The sequence below is a fragment of the Periplaneta americana genome, chromosome 2 (assembly GCF_040183065.1).
Source record: "Periplaneta americana isolate PAMFEO1 chromosome 2, P.americana_PAMFEO1_priV1, whole genome shotgun sequence".
In the NCBI taxonomy this organism is placed as follows: Eukaryota; Metazoa; Arthropoda; class Insecta; order Blattodea; family Blattidae; genus Periplaneta; species Periplaneta americana.
In genome coordinates this window covers 18,478,732-18,503,452 of record NC_091118.1, presented here as the reverse complement: position 1 = coordinate 18,503,452, position 24,721 = coordinate 18,478,732, and the positions used below count along the sequence as shown (strand labels likewise).

Here is a 24,721-nt window from a genome sequence, read left to right as displayed (position 1 = left end):
ACCTGCAGACTTACTAAAGGCTTTACCAACAACCAAAAATGCATTTAAAAATAGGCTTAAGGACCTTACTAATAGACGGTAATTATACACAGTATTTAAAGGGTGTAAATGATATGTTGTTATTGAAGTGTTGTATCAGTGAAGAATTATGTTGTGTCAGTGAAGTGTGTTTTATCAGTGAAGAATTATGTTGTGTCAGTGAAGTGTGTTGTATCAGTGAAGAAGTATGTCGAGTCAGTGAAGTGTGCTGTGTAAGTGAAACGTGTTCCTGTCAGTGAAGCTTTATAGTTTATAGTGGCAGTGCAAAGAATTTGAACAGTGAAATGTTTTTGAAGTGTTAGTGAAATCAGGATAGAATCAGTGAAATGTGTCGTAGTTCCAGTGCAGTGAGTGAGTTGACAGCGAAATGAGTGTAATGTTGAAAGGTACTTGTGCAGATATGAACATATACTCGTGGGTTTTAGTTCGATCTTAGTTTTAAGATACAAATTAGAATATTTCAAATGTTATTTTAAGTGATCGTTTCATTTAATTTAGTATATTCCCTGTTGTTGTTGTTGTTGTTGTTGTTGTTGTTGTTGTTATTATTATTATTATTATTATTATTATTATTATTATTATTATTAGTATTAATTATTAGTATTATCATTAATTGTATTTTTAATTAATAAGTTTATTATTGTCATTATTGAGTGTAATTAGTTACCACTGCCACCGGGTATATACCCATTGCAGTGTGAATAAATACATACATACATACATACATACATACATACATACATACATACATACATACATACATACATACATACATACATACATACATACATACATACATACATACATACATACATACATACATACATACATACATACATACATACATACATACATACATACATACATACACTAAAGTCCGTCTCCTTTTAATAAAAGAAGGTAATTTCATTTTCCGTTGTTTGGATGCTATCAGTCATAATGGAAATGTTTATGAGAACAAAAGGCAACCCCTTGACTGTGGAAGATTAGAAATTACAGTAGAGAACAAAATGGCAACCCTTCAATGGTGGAGTGAGGCAAGGTCGTCACGCGTTGCCTGGATTACAGCTCATTGTCTAGAAATCACTAATCCTACCTTTGACCTTTGACTAAAGAAGTAAGAAACTTATAATGTTGTTCTCAACACATTCTTTCAATTTTATACAAGAAGGTGCGATTTCAAATAAGAATTTGTCGGGATACAACTTGGAACTTCAATTTTTAAGATTCACTATAACCGAAGCGAGGGTTCACTATAAACGGAAATATTAATGTACTTTTTAATGTATGACGGTCGAGATCAACGATTTAGGTTCACTATAGCCGAATGTTCACTATAACCGAGTTCACTATATCCAGGGTTGACAGTATACACATATTGACAGTGACGAAATCACTGTAACATCAATATTAAACGAAACGCAAAAAGTTAGTTTCACCTTTGATATAAGAAGTTGATGAGTTACGTAAGCAGAAACAAAAGAATTTCCTTATTATAGTTGCATCATTCTTGGTTGTAATCTTATCAACTGCTGATAAAATAGGAAATATTGGAGAAGAGTTTGATGAATTGTTAAGCATTTCACAACTAACGTGTTGACCTTAGGTCAGGAATGAAGGAAAATCTCACACAGACATTAGATGCGTTTTAAGAATGTTTCGCAATGTTTTACATATCAGATTTCGCCATTTCAGTGATAATGAACGATACTACTTAAGGATATATAAAGGAGGTGTTTCACATCTTCTGAGTTTCTTACATAGTAGACCAGACTTCTTTTATATTTGTGCGTGGTTCGTGGTGTGAAGTGTGCTGCAAAAGAGGTTTATAAATAAAAAATTCAACATCACTTTCGTGCTGTAGTTTGATACTAGATATTTTCTCAAGTGATACGTAAGTGTGAAATATTTACAAGAAATAGTTTGTTTAAAATAAATGATTACTCGTAAAGAAAATATACGAAAATTTATTTCGCTTTGGCAGCAGGTCTCTTCTAGATACCAAGTTAAGGAAGTTTCAAATGAAAATTGTTAAAAAAAAATACTTCTCATTTGCAAAATTTTAATGTGTCATCATGTTATCTTTAAGTTTCTTGTCAGTTACAAGAAGTAAAATACACTTACATCTATTTTATTCCCATCATTTATACAATGATATAGGCCTACGTAGAATTAAAAATGTAACGGTCAACTTCCAGTCACTTTAAAAATAATTGAATCGGTTATTTCGAAAACGTAACATGTACAGTTCTGCGGAAACGACTTCAGTTGCATTTATTACATTAATCAAACTAAAAGTCCGTTTCTTATTCATTTCTAGAGATGAAATATGTGACTTGTTTTATGATTTTTAACAACAATGTGTTATAGGAAAGAGTAATGAGCGGTTGAAACAAGTAACATGCGCGAAAATATCACATATTACGTTTTCGAAATAACCGATTCTATTATAATTAAAACAATTTTACTCGTATTATTGATTAATATGTTTTCTTTAATAAATTAACTGCTTCAATATTACTACTTATTTTGTATGATGAAATAGAAACAAGGAAATGGAGTACAAGCAAGCCTATGTAAATATCCGTAGCTACGCGACATTCTATGCCATTGTCTATTACCTGCATTCAAGGGTGGGAACACCACACGAAAGAGAGATATTGGAGCTTTAGCTAATGACCGCTAGAAATCTCTTCTAACGCGAAACGTTTATGCGTTTGACATTCTAGAAATCTGGTCACACTTTCCGTTAATACTGTGACGTCATTAATTGTAGTAGACCCTGGATGACTGAAATTATGTGTTTAAAACAAATTCGTTTCGAATCCAGTTAGCTGTGATAAAATATTAAGGTTAAGGAGAGAGGATATATTTTTTGGTGAAAAATGAGTAAATTTTCAACAAAAAAATTTGTTCTTTAAAATACTCTGTGATACGCGTGGAATGCATCCCATAACATTTTGTGGGTATTTGTGCCCTTATCGGATGTTGAGTCGCCATTTTTAAACTTCCTGCGTTATGGATTTTTAAATCACTCGCCGACTTTTATTGTTGTTTCCAGTAAATTAAATTTTCTAAACAATTTTTTTTTCTTTAAAATACTCTTTGTTATATTTGGAATGCATTGCATAACATTTTGTGGGTATTTGTGCCCTTATCGGATGTTGAGACGTCATTTTTAAACTTCCTGCGCTATGGATTTTTAAATCACACTCCCCCTTTTATCGGTTTACGGTAACTTCATTTTTTTTGCTACATTGCCAGACAAAAATGGATATAATTTATGAACTATTAAATATACATGCATGACATTTAGAACACACATTCTTTAGACTACTAGGAAACGTTTCTCTGTAACAGAATTTTGTTCATTTATTTCATTTTAAAAATACGTGCGTTTGTTTGCAAAAAAGGAAATTAGAAAAGTGCTATTAAATTTTAATTGTTTATTTTACAAACGTATAGACCAATATCAAAATTCTGTTACAGACAGTTTGTAGAACATGCTTTTGCAAATACATTACAAAAAACTGTTTGAATCTATCTTTAAAAACGGTTTAGATATATCGGTTTTAGTACAATCCTGCATTGGGTAGATTTTTTTCAAATTTGGACCCTCAAATAATTTTTTTTTCCAAATATTTATATTGGATTGCGTTGCTACAGCTATGAGCTCTCTACATACAAAAAATTAATATTTTACACCAAATAGGAAAAAAGTTTTAAAAAATACCATCCTCTCCCCTCTCTCATTATTATTCTTACACAGTTGGGATGATTAATAAATGCGGGGAGTATAAACACAGAAATAAATTAATTTAACATAGTCTAGTTGTAAAGTACGATATTTAACTCTGGCTATAATTTATAGGCCCGTGTGACGTGGGTCGTATAAATGCACCTAAAAGGGAGAGGTTAAACTAAGATAAAGAAAGAAAAGAGTTAATTTCTAAATGAATCCGATTCTCTGTAGTGACACATTATTAATAAATTTGTAGAGTAATTATTTCAAACAACTCACTGACGTCAATAAGGCGTCATAAGAGCGTCATATTGATGTGTGAATCGTTTCGATTATCAATTGCATTGTTGTCTGGATGACATGAGGAGGCAAAGTATGAAGTAGGCCTACAAGCGATTATGAAAGAGGCTCTATCTTGTTAAATTTAAACGCGATCTGTAAAAACATGTATATGTGTGTGTGTGTGCGTGTGTCTAATGTATACTGTGAATAGATGGCAGAACTGTGACCCATTTTCAAGTTGCATACCACTTCGGCGGGCCACGTTATGCATGATGTGTATCTGTGAAGAGCTATGTCTTGTACTAGGGTGAGTGTATGTGTAAGTGTTCGGTGTAAGTGTAGTGTAGGGAATGGGTGAGGATGATGATGATGATGATGATGATGGAGGGAGAAGGGAAACTCGGTGCCGGCACATAGCCTACTCCTGTCGAATAGCACCAAGGGGGCCGCCAGGCTTAACGTCCCCATCTGACGGACAAATCAGTATTCCTTCTCTTCATATCCATTGCGGAGAGATTTGGGATTTAACCCAGGCATATTGATGCGTAATTTAATTATTAGAAGTTGTGCACCGCCATCTCTCCTAGTCCCAAGGTAGAAATTTTACATGAAAATTTCTGACTCCGCCGGGAATCGAATCCGAACCGGCTAGTCTAGAGACAGGCGCGCTACCATAGAGCTAACTCGGCGGACGTCTGTAAAAACATAAATGAAAACAAATATGAACATCTATTTCAAATCCCATAGTATTCGATTATATATAGGCCTATTCACAGTATATGATGTACGCGCAATTTTATTATATCTCATAAAGTCGGGATACGTGGCAGTGTCGAGGTTTAGGCATTATGCTGGAAGCCGGAAGGTAAAGGATTTGATTCTATTCATCCAAAAGCTCCTGGATTTACTCGCCACTAACAGCAGTGAATACCAGGGTTATTTCCTTACGGCGGACACATAGGACTGACATCCCTACTGCCATTCATGCCGATTATCCAGAAAAAAATGGGACTACCCTGTGGACCTCCATGGCATGTAATAAATATCATTTTACTATTTAATTTTATTTTTAATAAATTCAACATGGAAATGTTGCATATTTTTAATGTACTCTACATTATTTCCAAAATGACTCGATTTTACGTACAGATAGTTTTAATACTGCAGGAAATTTTATAAGTAGTACCAACAAAATGTATGCAGAGCACAGAGCCGGTATTTTTTTAAATTGTTTTCAAGTGTCATTTGTTTCTTTCAGGAGGCATGAGATTGTGACATCAAGTATTAAAGGCGGCTATGGATTTTTATTGATATGCTGACAATCTAACATTGTTGTATACCACATTTTGACAGTTATAAATTTATTGGTGATTTCACAAACTCTTAAAATTTACAACCATGACAGAAGTTCCTGAAAGGGTAACGTATTAATTTTAATCTCTCCATAGTGTTCTCGTGCATTATATATTTTATGTGAATTTACAGTAGCCTATTTCAAGTATTAGTTAAGTGCTTGCTGTTTAGTAATGTAAACGTGATTTATTCTGCAAAATTTGCCCAGGTTAAACAGATCTGCGAGCAGCTCATAATAACAGAAGACAAGGCTAAGGAGCTAATGAAAAAATTTCTTCACGATATTAACCGTGGACTAGGTGCGAAGACTCACAAAAATTCCGTAGTTAAATGTTTCATTACTTATGTGCAAGATCTACCAACTGGAAAAGGTAATCATTTATTACATCGTTAAATGTTTTGTTATTTATATGTAAAATCTAGCAACTGGAAAAGACGACTCTAGATTATAGGTAAATAGCTAAAAAAAACCATGCGAAAAATCAAGACCAACTATGCAGAGAAGTTTGTGAAGTAATTATTTCGTGGAAAATACTCACCTTTCATTACCTTTTTTTCCTTGTTGCAAAGAAAAATACAATGTGAGCGGGAAGAAATTAGGTATTATTAAATGGCTGTAGAATTCTAATATCGGTGGAATCATAATGAAAATAGTGTGTACATATAGGTCATTAAATAGGATTTAAACTTCCTCACGTCGGTAGTACAGACGGTGGCCGTGAGAGTAAGTACGCGCAACAATGGCAAAGAGATTGATCGTCTGTCTGTCTAAAGGAGTCCAGATAATAACCGCTGCAGAAGATGTAGCGAAATAGAAACCTTGACTCATGTCTTGGGCTCTTGTCCGTTTGGTGAAGTCCTCTGTAACAGCCTCCATCATTCTATAAGGTCATCAATTGCCACTCCATTGTCATGAATTCCCCTGCTAAGAAAGAGTATATTTTAGATTCTACAGTTAGGTTTGAGAGACATCTCATACCACAGGAAGTAGACGGAGAGAAAAGGTCAATATATTTCTCTAATGTGGATTTCTATAAAGAACGGCACCAACTAGATGAAATAGGAATCAGAGGCCTTCTCGTCGGAGCTCGGAACAGGATACCAAAATTGACGGCCCAAATTTTAAAAGATTTTGGCCTTGACAATACATTGCTATAAGATATAAGCCTACAGGCTAATAAAGGTTGTGTAGCAAATTTTAGACATATTTGTATAGTCAGATATAATGTTTTATTTCAGTTGTTTTAAAATTTTTCGTTATCTGCATGATGCTATATTGTTTTGTAATTGCCAGTTTATTCTTGCTCACCATTTAAGTCAGGTTAACTCATTAATTTTATTAATTTTATTTTTTTTTATATTTTATTCACTATTTTTTGTCTTCATGTCAACTTACCTTGTAGAAGGAAAATAATAAAATAGAAATAAACGAAAATAAAATATTTTTATTTCTGTTGTATTAACGTGCATATTTGTTTGTTTGGTTTTTATGACAATAATTTTAGAGAAGGGGAAGTTTCTGGCCCTGGATCTTGGCGGTACCAACTTCAGAGTGCTCTGCGTCACGCTTGACGAGGGCAATTTTAAAATGGATTCCACGATTTTTGTTATACCACAAGAGATCATGACAGGAACTGCTAAGATGGTGAGAGGATAGTAATTTCCATTATTTTCTGTGATAATGAATACAAACTAACCATTTAAGAAGCGAAACTAATTAACAATTTTCCATGTATGTAGTTAGTCCAAGCAATATACAGGGTGTAACAACTTTAATGTTTAGAATTTCTGGAACATGTTCCCTGACACGTTCTACGTCGATTAAACCTAACATACCTATATCCAAAGTTCTATAGCTTTGGATTATTTGTACCCCAAAGTTAAATTTTTGAGTTTAATTTTATCGCTGAATACTGAAAGAAGTAACACCAATTTCCGAAAATGACATGTCTATGTCATTATTTTTATTATTACCGTATTACATTTTAATATCAACTACTTGTGAGTATGAAAGAAGTAGTGCAAAGTTGAAAAAAATGTCCTTAAGATTCCAAACATTGTACTTCTTGAAATTTGCCAATAGGCACGTGAAAATACCTGTGCACTAGGAATCCTACGATTTGGGAACCGTGCTTGATATGCCAAAACAGCAGCTGTTGCATTGCCATCACACAGTCCATACACATGAACTATGTCGGCGTATTCCTGATGTGTGTACACAAAAGGCGTGTTTTAATGGTCAAAACTCAATAAAAAGACTAGTCACAATACGGTTATTTTTCTCACAACTGTTATTTTAAACTGTTGTCTGTTTCATTTCCTTAGCAACCTAAACAATTTTAATTTAATTTCTCTTAAAAGTAAAATTTCCTTCATTCACTGCTTTTCAAATGTTTCTTATGTATCTCTACTTAGTAATGCCATAAATAGGCCTGGTATAAACGGCATAATGCTTGGAGCTGCAAGAAGTTCTATTTTTTCCAGCTTTGTTATCTCTGTAACCTCTCAATTTCGGATATAGGTATGTTAGGTTTAATCAACGTAGAATGTGTCAGGGAACATGTTCCAGAAATTCTAAACATTAAAGTTGTTACACCCTGTATATCGAGCAATTTTAAATTTCTTTTGAGAAGAAATATTGTGATGCTACAAAAATCAGTTTCAATATTTTTCGCATAGATATAATATCTTATATTAAAAATATTTGAATTGCTGACAAAATAATAAAAACTTATTAATAAAATAGTTTTGGACATGTTATCATCATCATTATCATGATATTTCTCTTAAACGATAGGTCGAATTTTCTTCATATTCAGTATTTACCGAGGAACCGACAGTGTGTTTCAGTGCTAGCGCGCTGGGCTTGTAAGCCAGGGGACACGGGTTTAAATCTCACTCCACTCTGAATTTATAACTTGTAATTGGCAAATCCGTGGTCCAGGAGTTTTATCCGGGTACTCCCGTTCCCCTGTGGTATTCCAACACATCACATGATTTCTTGAAAACCATAAAAAAGAAACAAATTACAAAAAACTTGTTGTTTCACTTCAACGATTCATCGCTTTAAATTTAAACAAATGCATGAAGTCTCATTTCAGCCTGTATTACTTTACGAAGTTTGTAGGTAGGAGATTATCGTGCACTCTGTGGTTATGATATTTAATTTTTCAGCTCTTTGACCACATAGCGCAGTGCTTGGCAACCTTTGCGAAGGATAAGGGCCTTGTGAATGAAGTTCTGCCTTTGGGATTCACCTTCAGTTTCCCGCTCATACAACAAGGACTGACGAAGGGAATCCTGGAACGCTGGACGAAGGGCTTCAAAGTGAGCGGCGTCATTGGCAAAGATGTGGTGCAGCTGTTAGAGGAAGCCATCGCTCGAAGAGGAGTGAGTAGCGCCGTTTCTTTCGCCCACTTCTGGCTGTTGAAGTCTTGACTTTTATTACGTCGGGTATGATGGGTCATCACTAAAGGATTTCCCAGAAAGAATTGTGAAGTTTCGATCTATTTTTGTTAAGATATATATCTACCCTTGAAATGCAGTTTTATTCAACTTACTTACAAATGGCTTTTAGGAAGTCGGAGGTTCATTGCCGCCCTCACATATGCCCGCCATTGATCCCTATCCTGAGCAAGATTAATTCAGTCTCTACCATCATACCCCACCTCCCTCAAATCCATTTTAATATTATCCTCCCATCTACACCTTGGTCTTTCCAAAGGTCTTTTCCCTTCAGTTCTTCCAAGCAACACTTTATATGCATTTCTAGATTTTCCCATACGTGCTACATGCCCTGTCCATCTCAAACGTCTGGTTTAATGTTCCTAATTATGCCAGGTGAAGAATGCAATGCGTGCAGTTCTGTGTTGTGTAACTTTCTCCATTCTCCTGTAACTTCATCCTTCTCGGCACCAAATATTTTCCTAAGAACCTTATTCTCAAACACCCTTAACATCTGTTCCTCTCTCCAAGTGAGAGTCCAACTTTCACAACCATACAGAACAACCGGTAATATAACTGTTTTATAAATTCTAACTTTCAGATTTTTTGACAGCAGACTGGATGATAAAAGCTTCTCAATCGAATAATAACATATTTATTCTGTGTTTAATTTCCTCCCGAGTATCATTTATATTTGTTACTGTTGCTCCAAAGTTTTTGAATTTTTCCACTTTTCCAAAGGATAAATTTACAATTTTTCTATTTCCATTTCGTACTATGTTCTGGTCACGAGACATAATCGTATACTTTGTCTTTTCGGGGTTTACTTCGAAACCTATCTCTTTACTTGCTTCCAGTAAAATTCCCGTATTTTGCCTAATCGTTTGTGGATTTTCTCCTAACATATTCACGTCATCCGCATAGACAAGCAGCTGATGTAACCCGTTCAATTCCAAACCCTCTCTGTAATCCTGGACTTTCTTAATGGCATACTCTAGAGCAAAGTTAAAAAGTAAAGATGATAGTGCATCTCCTTGCTTTAGCCCGCAGTGAATTGGAAACGCATCTGACAGAAACTGACCTATATGAACTCTGCTGTATGTTTCACTGAGACATATTTTAATTAAAAGAATTAGTTTCTTGGAAATATCAAATTAAATAAGAATTATATAAAACTTCTCTCTTAACCGAGTTTTTTATGTTGGGGATTCGTAACAAGCTCTTTTTTACGGTGATGGGCTGTTAGCCCTTAGCCCAACCCCCAAGCTGGAGGACCACCCTTCATCGGCTGTCCGCGACTGCTTATTCAATATATTCGCAGCTACCCTCCATATCTGGAGGCCGTCTCCTCTATCCGCAACCTGAGGACGCGCCATGCCGTGGTGATAGGGACCCACAATACACGGCCAGTTTTCTTCAACATTTTGATAAATTAAATTTCCGCCTCATCTGAAAGCTCATTACTTCTATTTTTTAAATAGATGACTTTTACCCATTACTTATTAGCAAAGAAAAATTCGTTCCGGCACTGGGAATCGAACCCAGGACCCTCAGCTTGGCGCGCTGAGTGCTCTTCCCATCTGAGCAATGCCGGGTCCCTATCCACAGCGCCGTCTCAACTCTCCTCCTTTGTATCGTAATGGCCTACTACCTGCATTTTAAACATATAAGTTATGTCATGTATATATATTTACCCATTACCTCAATAGTTTCTTAATTATTTGGGCCCTCTTAGTATAAGCGTACTATATCTACTTCCTACGCATTACGTTATTTTAATACCTGTTTTCTCCTATTTAAGAATTTTCGATATTTTTTTTATTCTTTTGGCGGTTATAAAGTAGGCTTCTAATTGTGGAAAAGACTTCTCCATTCAGGTACCAAATTAAAGTTTAAATATATGGCTTTATTATATAAAAATTTATCCCTTTAAAGAATTAGATGTATTTGGGCCCAAAAATGTAAAACTTCTAATTTTTAATGTACTTACATAGTGTAATATATCTTACAAGAACTTCAAGATAGATATGGTACTAAATAATTTACTATGTGAGAATCCTCATGCGTAGGGGATCATTTTGGCAAAATAAATGTTTACCCAGCGTATAGGTAACTAAGTATGGACACTTCGCGTCGGTACCTTTGATGTAGCCGGACTGATTTCAATGATCTTCAAGCCAGCTAGAGCGTGAGATTCTGCTTTCTCCCTAGAGTTGGCGCTGACATCACACCAGCTAGCAGTCGACACAGCGGAAATATAACACATAATTAATTCATCTAGGTACATTATGTACTCAAATACAATAAATTGGACCGATGAAATAATAAATCCGTCATTATCTGTAATGTCTAGACTCTAGAGTTCCTTTATAATGAGAGTTGAGACGTTGACCCCAACAACAATTAAAATATTTAATGATTTGGTAGTGTTGAAAATGGAAAAACAAAACTCTTATGGGAAGTAAAACCATATACCTATATTATATTATATACAAATATTAAACGATTTTAATACATAATTTTATAATGTATTATATTATTTTATAATATAATTTATTATATCTGAAATATAAAAATTATTATTACCGGTACTACTAGTTTGTCACTGAGAAATAAGGAAAAGCTGTTAACTTGAATTTATTTGAAGCAAAGCGTTACTGGATTATGCAATAAGGTAGGCGATGTTTGGATCCTGTCTCAACTCTATACTCAATTATTATCTTAGCGTATGCTCGATTACACTAACCTCTAGCGCTTGAAAGTGGAACTAAACGCCGGCGCACAGAGAAAAAAACACAGGAAAATTCGCTCAGTGTCCATTCTTTATAATCCCTATTCGCTGGTTTAACCAGTTGAGCGTCTCACAATGATATTGACGAAAGTGAATTATTATTCATACATTTTTGTAATTGACTCGTCTATAAACTTCCAAAGATTTGACCAAATCTTATTACAAATCATAGTATATACTGTACTTTCACAACAAATTTGAATCTCTTCCATTGTTTGCAGGATGTGAAAATAAAAATATGTGCCGTTCTTAATGACACGACAGGAACCCTGATGTCGTGTGCATGGAAAGACCAGAACACTAAAATAGGACTTATTATAGGTATGGATAAGCTTTTGTTTAAGGCGAATAATGTAGAAATAATGCAGAAGTGAACGGGGAAAATAGTTGACAACAAATTAATATTGAATATTAAAGTATTCATATGTTCAATGGATAGTGTTATGATATATTTACTGAAGACATTCGGAAGGACATGATTCAGAAGTAATAGTAAATGTTTCAGGGGAAAGTGATGGTATGGACAATTCTGAGTACAAAAGTTCTTATGAACATGTGTCCAATTTTGAATGGGTGTGGAGATACAGCTGTTTGAATGTTACGCATAAGTTACAAGTGGCAAGAAGGAAAGACGAGATGAGAACCGAATAGTTCGAAACCGGAGATTCGCAAACTGGGTCAAAGAATATCATCCCATTTTGTGTATCACAGGTCAAAACCTTTGGAAGATCCAAAGACTGCAAAGGATAATACCAAATGCAATCAAAGGATCAAACCTTTGGAAAAGACACGTGAAAACACAAACTTGTATTTTCAAGAGTGTAAACTCTATTTATTGTTTTGCGTTTTCTCTGTTTCGGCTTCAATTCGCCTCTTCAGCTAGAGAAGTGTGATGACAAAAATTCTGTCGATCACTACTCTAGGACAGAGTGGAGAAGGAAAGATCTCTAACGAGGAATTCCAAATTCTAGAAAGACAAATGATTTAATGATTATACTTATTGCTTAATTGCATTGTATCAACACATTTCAACAGTTCAGTACACGTTTCCGCTCTGTTAACAACAATAAGTGTTGCTCTTCTGTGATCGACTTGTTCTTTTATGATGACAGCAATATTCATAATGCGAGTGACAAATTCGTCCCTTATGTTTTTTTTTTTTTTTGTTTTTGTACATTTGGCCTTTCATCCACCCCCACAGAAAAAAAATAGACAGAAATAAAGTCTGGGGATCTTGGTGGCCAATGTACGTGACTACCGCGGCCGATCCATCGTTTGGAAATTGTGAGATTTATATTATGTTACATCTGACAGGGGCTCCGTCATGCTGGAAGAACATGTCCATCCTTGTAGACAAGAAAATTACAAAAAGCTGTTTTTGTCCATCCATTATGAACAGTACTGCGCTTAGACATCTCAAAAGAGTGACACGCACTATTGCATTGTATGTAGTCAATAGCACTTAGCTACCGCGGCCGATCCATCGTTTGTAAATTGTGAGATTTACATTATGTTGCACCTGACAGGCGCTCCGTCATGCTGGAAGAAATGTCCATCCTTGTAGACAAGAAAAATACAAAAAGCTGTTTTCTACACCCATTATGAACAGTACTGCCCTTAGATGATCTCAGAAGAATGACATGTACTATTCCATTGTATGTAATCAATAGTACGTAGGCTAGCTATTTGTTTTTCGTCCATACCATGTGTAAGGCTTGTTTATACATAACATTCTAACAGCAGCATTTCTACACTTTTTGAAAATTGTACACATTTTTATATGAACCTTTTTACTCATTGTCAGAATAGTTCATATTACTTCCACCCTCTAAACTATTTACTATTTTTCTTGAATCACTCTGTATATTGCTAAAATCTTGGCTATAAATTTTTAGTAGGTTATTTTACGACGCTTTATCAACATCTGAGGTTATTTAGAGTCTGAATGAGGTGAAGGTGATAATGCCGGTGAAATAAGTCCGGGGTCCAACACCGAAAGTTACCCAGCAGTTGCTCATATTGGGTTGAGGGAAAACCCCGGAAAAAACCTCAACCAGGTAACTTGCCCCGACCGGGAATCGAACCCGGGCCACCTGGTTTCGCGGTCAGACGCGCTAACCGTAACTCCACAGGTGTGGACGCTTGGCTATAAAATAATACCTATAATACTAATGGTAAAATGAATAATATTAATAGGCATAATAAAATAATAACAGATTATAATTAGTACGAAAGAGGTAATCAATTTTAGCCCATGACAGTGAATTTCATTACCAAACATTATTTTCAGTTTATTTTGTTATACGTTATTCTATATCAGGTGAATCCCTAAAATATTGACTGATTATTAGAAGCGGGAAAGGGTGGAATGTTGCCTTGAGATTTTCCAATGTTTTCAAACAGGTAAAAACGTTTTTGCTGAGGTATATTACTGTGGACGAAACACGAGTTCACACCTTTCCTAGCGCAAAGAAAAATTTTTAGTTGGTTATTTAACGACGCTGTATCAACTACTAGGTCACTTAGTGTCGATGGAATTGGTGATAGCGAGATGGTAGTTGACGAGATGGCCGAGGATTCGCCATAGATTACCTGACATTCGCCGTACAGTTGTGGAAAACGTCAGAAAAAATCCAACCAGGTAATCAGCCCAAGCAGGAATCGAACCCGCGTCCCCCCAAAAGCAATTCCCTTAGTTTTCTTGAGATGCTGAAAAAATTTTCATGATTGATTTTATAGAAAATTAACCTCATGAGGCGACTATGAGAAAACTGCATAGATGAGAGAATAATGCTTCAACAGATCTTATGTAACTGAAGTGACATTACAAGAGTTTGATTTAGACTGAGAGGATAAAAAGAAAGGAGGGAGTACTCCAAGGGAAATATGCTTGAAATCGATGCGACGGATATGATCTCAAACTACACCTTCTACGCCCCATAATGCACCGCGAAATACCGCCAATTGCCAAATATTAAATTGCTACTATCGGTTTTGGTCATACGCAAACGGATTAGAATGGATGTGGAGGTAACAGAACTACTAGCAGATTATTATATCAATGTGTGTTTCACTGTATATTTATTAAAAGTGTTATGGTTGTGACTTGGACTGAACACTTCATTTCCACATTCTTTCTCGTATCATGAAGGATGTTGGCACTCCTTCATATGTTAAAGCATAGGGGGACATATCAACGGACATATTCTACAATTGAGCTTATTTATAAAAAAAAAATAACTCCTGCTGAACTTGTCTACACTTTCGAAATATTCACAATAACACGAAACAATTTGTAATCGTAATAATACCACAGTCTAGTATATACAGTCGCGAAGCTCAATGCGTAGTAAATATGCAAACATTAGATAAGTTGCTCACCACTAGGATCGCTAATATCGCCTCATTACAGGCAATGCAAAATAGTACCGTCACAGTCCAATGTTTCTAGCGCCCTCAAAACTTCGTGACTGTATATAGTAGACTGTGATAATACGAACAAAACAGCTGATAAACACACCGGAAAAAGAGATGAACTATGGGTAATTTGACGACCATACTATAGTCCCGTCGCTCTAATTTCCGGCAGCCAATCGCGTTGCCGGTCGGCTATATTTAAACGCGTGCGTCTTGTGATTCGCTGATGCATTTCCTAAGGCTCGATAAATACTTACTATAATCGCCCGCCAATTTGGCTCTTTCGTTGGGTTCGCAGAAAACACACGAGGACGTTATTTGCCGCTCAATTATTTGCTCAATTGCAGTGCGTTTGATTTGTTATCATAGGAGCTACGACATGATAATGTTTAACGGTGCGGCAAATAGATCCCTCGTCTGGTAGTTGGGCAACGAAAGAACAAAAATGGCAAACAATACTACCTACCTAGACTTTATAGAGCCTTCACTTCCTAAGACGTAAGCAAAGAGGAGGAGTCACGCCAGGAATAACAGCGTCGCGACTATAGTACACCTTTTTGGTTCCACCGTTTCAAGCTTATGGCTGGGGTTGGATTTAGACGTCCGCCATATTTACCGGATTTGGTTTCAGCAGACTAATTTCTGTTTTCAAAGCTTAAACAGGACTTAGGGAATAAAATTCAAGAGCGGTAACGGTGTGATAGAAGTAGTGAATAACTGGGTTTTCCACCGCTGTGGATTAATGGTTAAAATGCCTGACCGTGAAGTCAGAGGGCCCGAGTTCAAATTCTGGTTGAGAAAAGTTATCTGGTTAAGGTTCTTCTGGGAGTTTCCCTCAACCCATTAAGAGCAAATTCTGCGTGAATTTCGGCATTGGACCCTGGACTCACTTCACTGGCATTATCACCTTCATTTCACTCCGACAGTAGACAACCATCACAGTAGGTAAAGCGTCGTAAAATAAACCAATTAAAAAAAAACTTGTTTCAGCCAAGAACTACTAAATTGCATTCGAGATAGAAGAGTCTGGACCGTACTAATAATCGTACTGAAATAAAAGAGGATTGTATTGAAAAAATAAGTATCAGTCAAATTCTAATATAATTTTGTCTGTGGTGGGCTAAAAACTTGTCAATTTCTCCTCGTACGCTTAAATTTTAAAAAGTAGTTTTCAGTTAATTTCCTTATGACGTATGCCAATGTTTCATACTTTCAGGTACTGGAACCAATGTCTGTTACGTAGAGAAAGTTGAGAATGCAGAATTATTTGAGGGAGACAAGTCAAAGCAATATGTTATTATAAACACTGAGAGTGGAGCGTTTGGAGATGATGGCTCGTTGAAATTCATCCGTACGGAATTTGACAATGAAGTAGATAAACACTCTATTAATGCAGGCAAACAGCTGTAAGTTACATCTTCATGAAAGTATTGACAAAGTTATGTTTTTTTTTTTTCATAAATGGACACCTTATATCTCATTTCATAAATCTCTTGCACTCTTCATCCTGGTTCAGATGATATAAGCGTGAAATACCATGTTTTGTATCCAGGTCAGTGACAGAATAAAAACAGTGTAAATATTATGTTTATATTTTCAGGTATTTCATTAAAAATATTTTTGGAAAGGTGAATTTCAATACAAATATTAGGTAGGCCATGATATTTCCATGGCAACAAAAGAAATGGTATTTGATTTAAAAACAGTGTAAATATTATGTTTATATTTTCAGGTATTTCATGAAAAATATTTTTGGAAAGGAGAATTTCAATACAAATATTAGGTAGGCCATGATGTTACCATGGCAACAAAAGAAATGGTATTTGATTAAATCGCACTTTTTAGAAAGGAACTATAGGTAAGGCACAATTTGCTGCTTTTCAGGAGAGCAAAAAACCAGTGTACCAGTGCCGTACTATAAACATCAACTTTATTTTAGAGATACAGGCAAAGGTTTGACTAAGTTCCTTTCTTTTTCAATCACTGCGTCTTGAAAATATTAACCATTTCATCAGTAAAAATAAAAATAGCAAATTTTTACTTAGTTCCTTTCTAAAAAGTTCAATTTAATTGTGTTTATATCATTTGACTGTTTGCTACTACGAATTTCAGTAACATTCTGTATAATTACCAAATACTACTAAAAACGGTAGACTTTGGTTAACTTATCATGTAATAAGTATAAATATGGCCTCACAGAAATAAAGTTCAAATTGCACTAGAAAGTTAATTTGAGAAAACTAGATCTACGTGCCTTAGAATGAGGACATGTGTTGTTCTTATTAGTAATACCCCTGATCACATATATAACAGATTGGCCATCCCCATGTTAAAAACGGTAACATGTATAAGAGAACAACCACCAGGATCGCCACCGTCGATTGGGAACGATTGCTAGATTGAAGTACAGTTGCTCCATGCATTTCAAATGAGAGTTATAACGTGATTTCTTATGCAGTAGCTAGATGGCAGCATAGCGGAATTGATAAAAATTGTTGCTTTCAAAGTCCATAAGACTGAGTAATCTGTTCCTATTTGATCTGGGGTAATAGAGTGGGCAAAGAGAAATTGCATATGATTGTATAGGAGCACGAAGAACTGTACGATACTATCTGAAGTATCGACTTCTTATCGATTGTGATTGATGGCCTGTCCCTCAAGCTTCAAAATCACCTTCGTATCGTCAAAGATCGGACGACCTTAACTGCCACCAGATGTTGCTTTCTTTCTGCTTCTGCATTTCTCGATCGCAGTGATCGTCAAACTTGGCGATGTTCATTGCCGGATCTGGAAACTTCAGAGATTCTGCTTCGATGAAAAAAAACATTTTTTAATCTGTATTATTTCTTAGATTAATTAATTAATCAGTCGCTTTCTTTTTAGCCAAGAGAAAATGATATCTGGCATGTATCTGGGAGAACTAGTAAGGCTGATGCTACTGAAACTAGCCAAAGAAAAGGTTATATTCGGAGGAAATATTACTGATAAGTTGAAAAAATGGCAAGTTTTCACGACTAAGTTTGTTTCTGATATTGACAGGTCAGTATACAATTTTATTCTTTAATCTATAATAATAGTTAAAGGACTACTTTCAGTAATTGTACCTTGAACAATGGTATTTTTTAATCCTTCTTTCTATAAAATAGCCTTGTCACAATCATTGTTGTGTATAACCGCTTTACTTAGCTGCAGTTTGCACTGTTGTAATAATATACAACATTTAAAATAGGTACCTTACTTACTTACTTATTTACTGGTTTTTAAGGAACCCGGAGGTTCATTGCCGCCCTCACATAAGCCCGCCATCGGTCCCTATCCTGAGCAAGATCAATCCATTCTCTATCATATCCCACCTCCCTCAAATCCATTTTAATATTATCTTCCCATCTACGTCTCGGCCTCCCTAAAGGTCTTTTTCCCTCTGGCCTCCCAACTAACACTCTATATGCATTTCTGGATTCGCCCATACGTGCTATATGCCCTGCCCATCTCAAACGTCTGGATTTAATGTTCCTAATTATGTCAGGTGAAGAATACAATGCGTGCAGTTCTGTGTTGTGTAACTTCCTCCATTCTCCTGTAACTTCATCCCTCTTAGCCCCAAATATTTTCCTAAGCACCTTATTCTCAAACACCCTTAACCTATGTTCCTCTCTCAAAGTGAGAGTCCACGTTTCACAACCATAAAGAACAACCGGTAATATAACTGTTTTATAAATTCTAACTTTCAGATTTTTTGACAGCAGACTAGATGACAAAAGCTTCTCAACCGAATAATAACACGCATTTCCCATATTTATTCTGTGTTTAATTTCCTCCCGAGTATCATTTATATTTGTTACTGTTGCTGCAAGATATTTGAACTTCTCCACCTCTTCAAAGGATAAATTTCCAATTTTTATATTTCCATTTCGTACAATATTCCCGTCACGAGACATAATCATATACTTTGTCTTTTCGGGGTTTACTTCCAAACCTATCTCTTTACTTGCTTCCAGTAAAATTCCCGTGTTTTCCCTATTCGTTTGTGGATTTTCTCCTAACATATTCACATCATCCGCATAGACAAGCAGCTGATGTAACCCGTTCAATTCCAAACCCTCTCTGTTATCCTGGACTTTCCTAATGGCATACTCTAGAGCAAAGTTAAAAAGTGAAGGTGATAGTGCATCTCCTTGCTTTAGCCCACAGTGAATTGGAAACGCATCTGACAGAAACTGAGCTACACGAACAAAACTGTAAATTGTAAACTATTTTAATAATAACCCCGCTTCACAAAATTCAGTGTATGCCACTGCTTGGGTGCATCATTACCAGCCGGAGACAAAGTGTGTACTTATGTATAGTTGACGGCACCTTGCAACTGCTGCTTCTTTGTTTCGCTTGTGCGTATATCGATACTATTGCTATCTAGTGGTGATAGCTTCAGGCGCCTACTCCAATTATTTCCCTCGTATTTGGCTCCAGTGACCCGAAAGGAACTTACACCAATGTGAAGAGGATCATGGAGCAAGAGTTCGGGTACTCGGACCTGTCGAAGGAGGACCTGGAGGCGGTGCGCTACGTGAACGAGCACTGGGTGAGGCGGGCCGCCCACATGGTGTCCGCCAGCATGGCCACGCTGGTCAACAAGATCAACGAGAAGACCATCACCATCGCCATCGACGGCTCCTTGTACCGCTTCCACCCGCACTTCCACGACTGGATGATGGAGTACATGACTCCCCTCGTGAACCCCGGCATTAAGGTACGTTCAGAAAGCGTTTGTAAGTTACGAAGCAGGCTTTGGAATAACTGTTCCAGCCCCATCGACCTATAGATCTGTAATCACTCATCTGATAGTTTCAGTGGCGTAGCGTCAATGTAAACTAAAAAGCTTAGCTTCTCCAGTTAATAATAATTTCATAATAAACCTGCAGTTTATGGAGAAAATTATTTATTAATTTTAGTAGAGTTTATATTTACGCGTTAAATATTGTGATGCGGCAGCTCAGGATGATTTGTGATGCAGCAGTAAACAAGAAGCCTGCACACACCAGCTTCCAAGCAGACTGGTTTCTTCTGTGTAATCCACCCCGCAGATTTTCCATCCCTTTCTAACTAAACTACCCTAGTCGCAAGGCTCGCAAGAAGCTAGCTTTAGCATTGAAAATAAGTAGTTTCCGAGTTATCACTTTTCGTCAGTTGTGTTCAGTTGAAGTGTTAGTGTGCATTGTGGCTGATATAATAAATAATGAGCGAAATAACAGTTCCTGACACTAATTTACTTGAATTTTTTTTAGGACAATTGTATTATCAAGACTACTTACGAACAAAAGTGTGATTTAAAAAAGAAATGACCGACTCCCTTGCTGTCAATGAAGGACACAACCAAAAGACAGACGCATACTTACTTAATGATACTAATATTGTGATTCCTCTAAGTATGACAGGGAGTGAGCTAATGTTATACGTATACGTGTCTATTTGTTAAGAGATATGTGTAAACCGTGAAATCATATTTTACTACGTATCATTTGAGGTCATGCCTTATTGGTGTTACTTACGAGGTTCCAACCAATCTTCGACTGCTGACTTGAAATTGACTACTATTTATTTTAAGACTGTATTTTTGTAATACGTTTTCTCATATTGCATGAAAGACAAATTGAGTTAGCTTCCTCTGCTCAAAATTTCATGCTACGCCACTGGATAGGTTTAGCCTAGCACAAGTCAAAAATGTTAATTTTACAGGAAAAGGAAAAAACTGTCTTCACACTGGTTTATATCGATTTGATTTTATTCTGTATGAATTATTGTAATGGGAGAAATACTTATATGTATTTTCCCAAGCGAGCAGATGTTCGGAAAGTTGTCAATAAATTAATAAAAAATGCTTGTGGAAACTGACGTATGCCACTTTTCCCAAGCACTGCAATATGTAACAGATTACCCATCCCTATGTTAAAGTCGGCAGCATTTTGAAGAGAACAACCGCCAGGATCGCCACCCGTCCGCAGTAAACGAACACGAGATGGCAGTACAGTTGCTATGACGTGACTCCTTATAGCAGCATAGTAAACCTGACAAAAGTTGTTACCGTCAAAGCCTAGAAGGCCGAGCAATCTTGGTATATATGATCTAGGGTTTTGGTCATAACGTTTTTGTTAATTATTTTTATACTTTTTAGATGGAATTGATTTGTGTTAGCTGATTTTTATAGGTTATTCTATGTGTTTACATAAATTGTCATTTAGGGCTATCATAAAGAAGAATTGGATGGAGTTACGCAACAATAGATCAACCGTCAATTTGAAAAAAAATTGAGATATTTGCACAAATCTGTTGTTGGCTGGATTGTTTTAAAAAATGATATCTGCATTCTTCTGCTATTTATAAGCAAAATTCGTTTATTCCATAACATTTATTTTGCTTTGCAATATTAGATCAAGTGCTGGTCTGTTATTGAAAATCGGTTAGCCCTTTTTTAGTATTATTTGTGCTATTTTTTTTTTGTAAAATAGTATGACTATTTTTTTTATTTTTTTTAAGACATCAGCTCAAAGAATTTGAGTGACCACAAGGGTCCTGAATATAATAAACATTTACAGTATAATGTTATTTGAAATAAAAGTTAATTGTTGAAGGCAAATAATATAAGTGGAGTAATTGAAATAGAGATGATGACGTAATATTTGAAGAGAATCCTTGATAATATTTATAAGAATAGATATTACACAATAAAAAGGAATGTGAAGTTCCTTAAGATAATTCCATGTGAATTTTGTGATTGAACCTCTACTGCCAAACAGCGAACCAATGACGGACCATTGTTTAAGAGGGACGTTGTACTTTGAGAAAGATATGGCAGACAAGGTTCATATATGGACTTCTTCTCAATATCAACTTCGGTGGCTTGATTTAGGTTTCTTTCGAAACGAATAGTAGGGTCAAGAGCAAGAGCCCGTTTTAAGCGTCCGTTAATAGCAATAATGTCTGCCCGTCTGAAAGAACCATCTGATGACACACAATGTACTTCCTCATGAATCTTCCAAAATACTTCTTGAATAAAATGTTTAATAAAAGTCAGATTTATTTCAATGGTCATTATCTCGAAAACAGATTTTTGGCGGTTAGTCTCTTATTGCATAACTCCGTTCATATATGATATACGTAAATATTAAATTACTCAACCTAGGCAGTTGCCTAGGGCGGCAATTTCCAGAGAGGCGGCATTTTCTCTCTCTCTTTAGAGCAGTGGGATTTTGTGACTTCGGAAGGAAAATGGATCTTTAACAATGTGATTGTGAATGGTTTAACACACCTGTACTCAACATAATGATAGTGACTTTATATATTTCCATTAACGAAATCTACTTCTTGTTGAACAGTTCGACTTGATGCTCTCCGAAGACGGAAGCGGTCGAGGAGCGGCGCTTGTTGCAGCGGTAGCAGCAAACCAGAAGTGATAACACACGTTTATGTATAGGCACTATATTTTACCGTCTGACTTCATTCAGATATCATTAAAATAGACAACATATCCATCATGTAACACTCAAATACTGTAAATAAACATTTATTACATTTCTTTGTTATGTTCCTTAAACTTCACAGGCCAGACCTATATAATCAAACATTTTTTGTGAACATTTTTTATTTTTTGGAACTAGTAAGTGAAGGAAAATCGCTTTTGTGCGAGATCGTGCGTATTTGCTTGTTTTCCGCACAGAACCAATACGCGGTAAGTGTGAAATACCACATTCAGTATTCCCAACGTAACACACATAACAATTTCCCTCTTCTTACCGCTTAAGCGCGACATTCATTTTACTGCTTTAGGCTTTTAACATATTATTTTAGACACGTTTAACATAGTAATAATTATAAATTGGAAGCATACCTCTGCAATTTCACCTAAATTGCAATGTTAATTATTGTTTTTAAATATTTGCAAAAATTAAGTAAAGTCTACTACTCCACGAAACTTATTGCATTCCTGATACAAGTAACATTAAGGAAGCCGTGAAAAAATCAACAAGATTCCAGATGCCGATGTTATTATTGCAATATGTTATATAAATAATATTGTTAAAATATTAAAATGAAAAATAAATCATTACATAACCTTACCGTTTGTTTTAAGTTCGCATTTATAGACTGGGGAAAAAAAAAGACAGACGTATATCACGGCCTGCTGGAGTATAGTAAACACAGAAAACATTTTATAGCAACAATGTCGAAGAAAGATATTTTGGTTTTCCGAAGTTGCCGTCATTAAACAGAAACCAAGATGGAGATTTCATTGCAACTAATTAGAAATTCGTCTTTCAGGTATGTAATAAACGATCTTCGCACAAAATAATGTACGATACACGAGCGGTATGTTTGTTTTCATGTTCTCGGAAATTAAACAAGCTCAACTACGTTTCGTTTTTTCAATCTTTTCCTCGAACATGAAAACGTCAACATACCGCTCTTGTAACGCATATTACTATTGTGCGAGATCGTGCGCATTTGCTTGGTTTCCGCACAAAACCAATCCGCGGAAAGTCTAAAATTCCACATTCAGTATTCCCAACTTAACACACATAGACTAACAGTTTCCCTCTTCTTACCGCTTAAGTGACATATTGATTTTACTGCTTTAGGCTTTTAACATATTATTTTTAGAGACGTTCAATATAGTAATAATTATAAATTGGAAACTTATCACTGCAATTTCACCTAAATTGCACTGTTAATTATTGTTTTTAAATATTTGCAAAAATTAAGTAAACTCTACAACTCCACTAAAGTTACTGCATTCGTGATGCAAGCAATATTAAGGAATAACTGCACAAATGTAACAATTAATTTCAATGTGCGGAATTAGATGTCAAAGATATTTTCCATTTCTAAACATCTCCTTGACCGGCAAAATTAAACTTGCCGATGTTATTACTGCAATATGTTATATAAATAATATTGTTAAAATATTAAAATGAAAAATAAATCATTACGTAACCTTACCGTTTGTTTTAAATTCACAATTATAGACGGGGGAAAAAAAAAGACAGACGTATATCACGGCCTGCTGGAGTATAGTAAACACAGAAAACATTTTATAGCAACAATGTTGAAGAAATATATTTTGGTTTTACTAATTTGCCATCATTGAACAGAAACCAAGATGGAGATTTCATTGCAAATAATTAGAAATTCCTCTTTCAGGTATGTAATAAACCATCTTCTCACAAAATAATGTATGATACACGAGCGGTATGTTTTCTTTCAATTCTCGGAAATTAAAAAAGCTCAACTACGTTTCGCTTTTTCAAACTTTTCCTCGAACATGAAAACTTCAACATACCGCTCTTGTAACGCATATTACTATAGTCACCTGTTCATCTTGCATCCTACATGTTTTTACGTACAAAAGTCTTCCTCCGCACCCAGTAAAGGCGCCCGTTCCGGGATCCGTGGTGAAACAAAAAAAGTCAGAATATCAAATGCTTACTGTACTGTAACAACGCTATGAACACAGCCGAATGCTAATGTTGTTAGTAGTTAGGCCACGAATCCCTGTAACGTATGTGACCAAGTCCAAGGACGTTACCTCCCCTCGCTACGGGCATGAGGGCGCCGAAGTTGTAATTATCAGGCTATTAATTAATTGAAGTGAGTTCCAAGGA

At 35.7% G+C, this 24,721-nt stretch overlaps 1 protein-coding gene across 3 annotated transcripts; it reads left to right on the top strand.

The window, feature by feature from the left end:
• Positions 1-1,777: 1,777 nt before the first annotated feature.
• LOC138714769 (hexokinase type 2-like) lies at positions 1,778-22,637 on the top strand. Of its 3 annotated transcripts, none has more exons than XM_069846887.1 (10): positions 1,778-1,933; positions 5,322-5,482; positions 5,625-5,787; positions 6,922-7,061; positions 8,591-8,806; positions 11,873-11,972; positions 16,285-16,474; positions 17,952-18,107; positions 19,536-19,815; positions 22,439-22,637. In XM_069846887.1, the coding sequence occupies exons 2-10, from the start codon at positions 5,462-5,464 to the stop codon at positions 22,514-22,516; spliced, it is 1,344 nt and encodes a 447-aa protein (XP_069702988.1). In that variant the 5' UTR covers positions 1,778-1,933; positions 5,322-5,461; the 3' UTR covers positions 22,517-22,637. The 3 variants fall into 3 exon arrangements, with proteins under 3 accessions (XP_069702988.1, XP_069702995.1, XP_069703005.1); XM_069846894.1 differs by having other exon boundaries at positions 1,796-1,863; XM_069846904.1 differs by lacking the exon at positions 1,778-1,933 and adding an exon at positions 4,261-4,370.
• Positions 22,638-24,721: the final 2,084 nt, after the last annotated feature.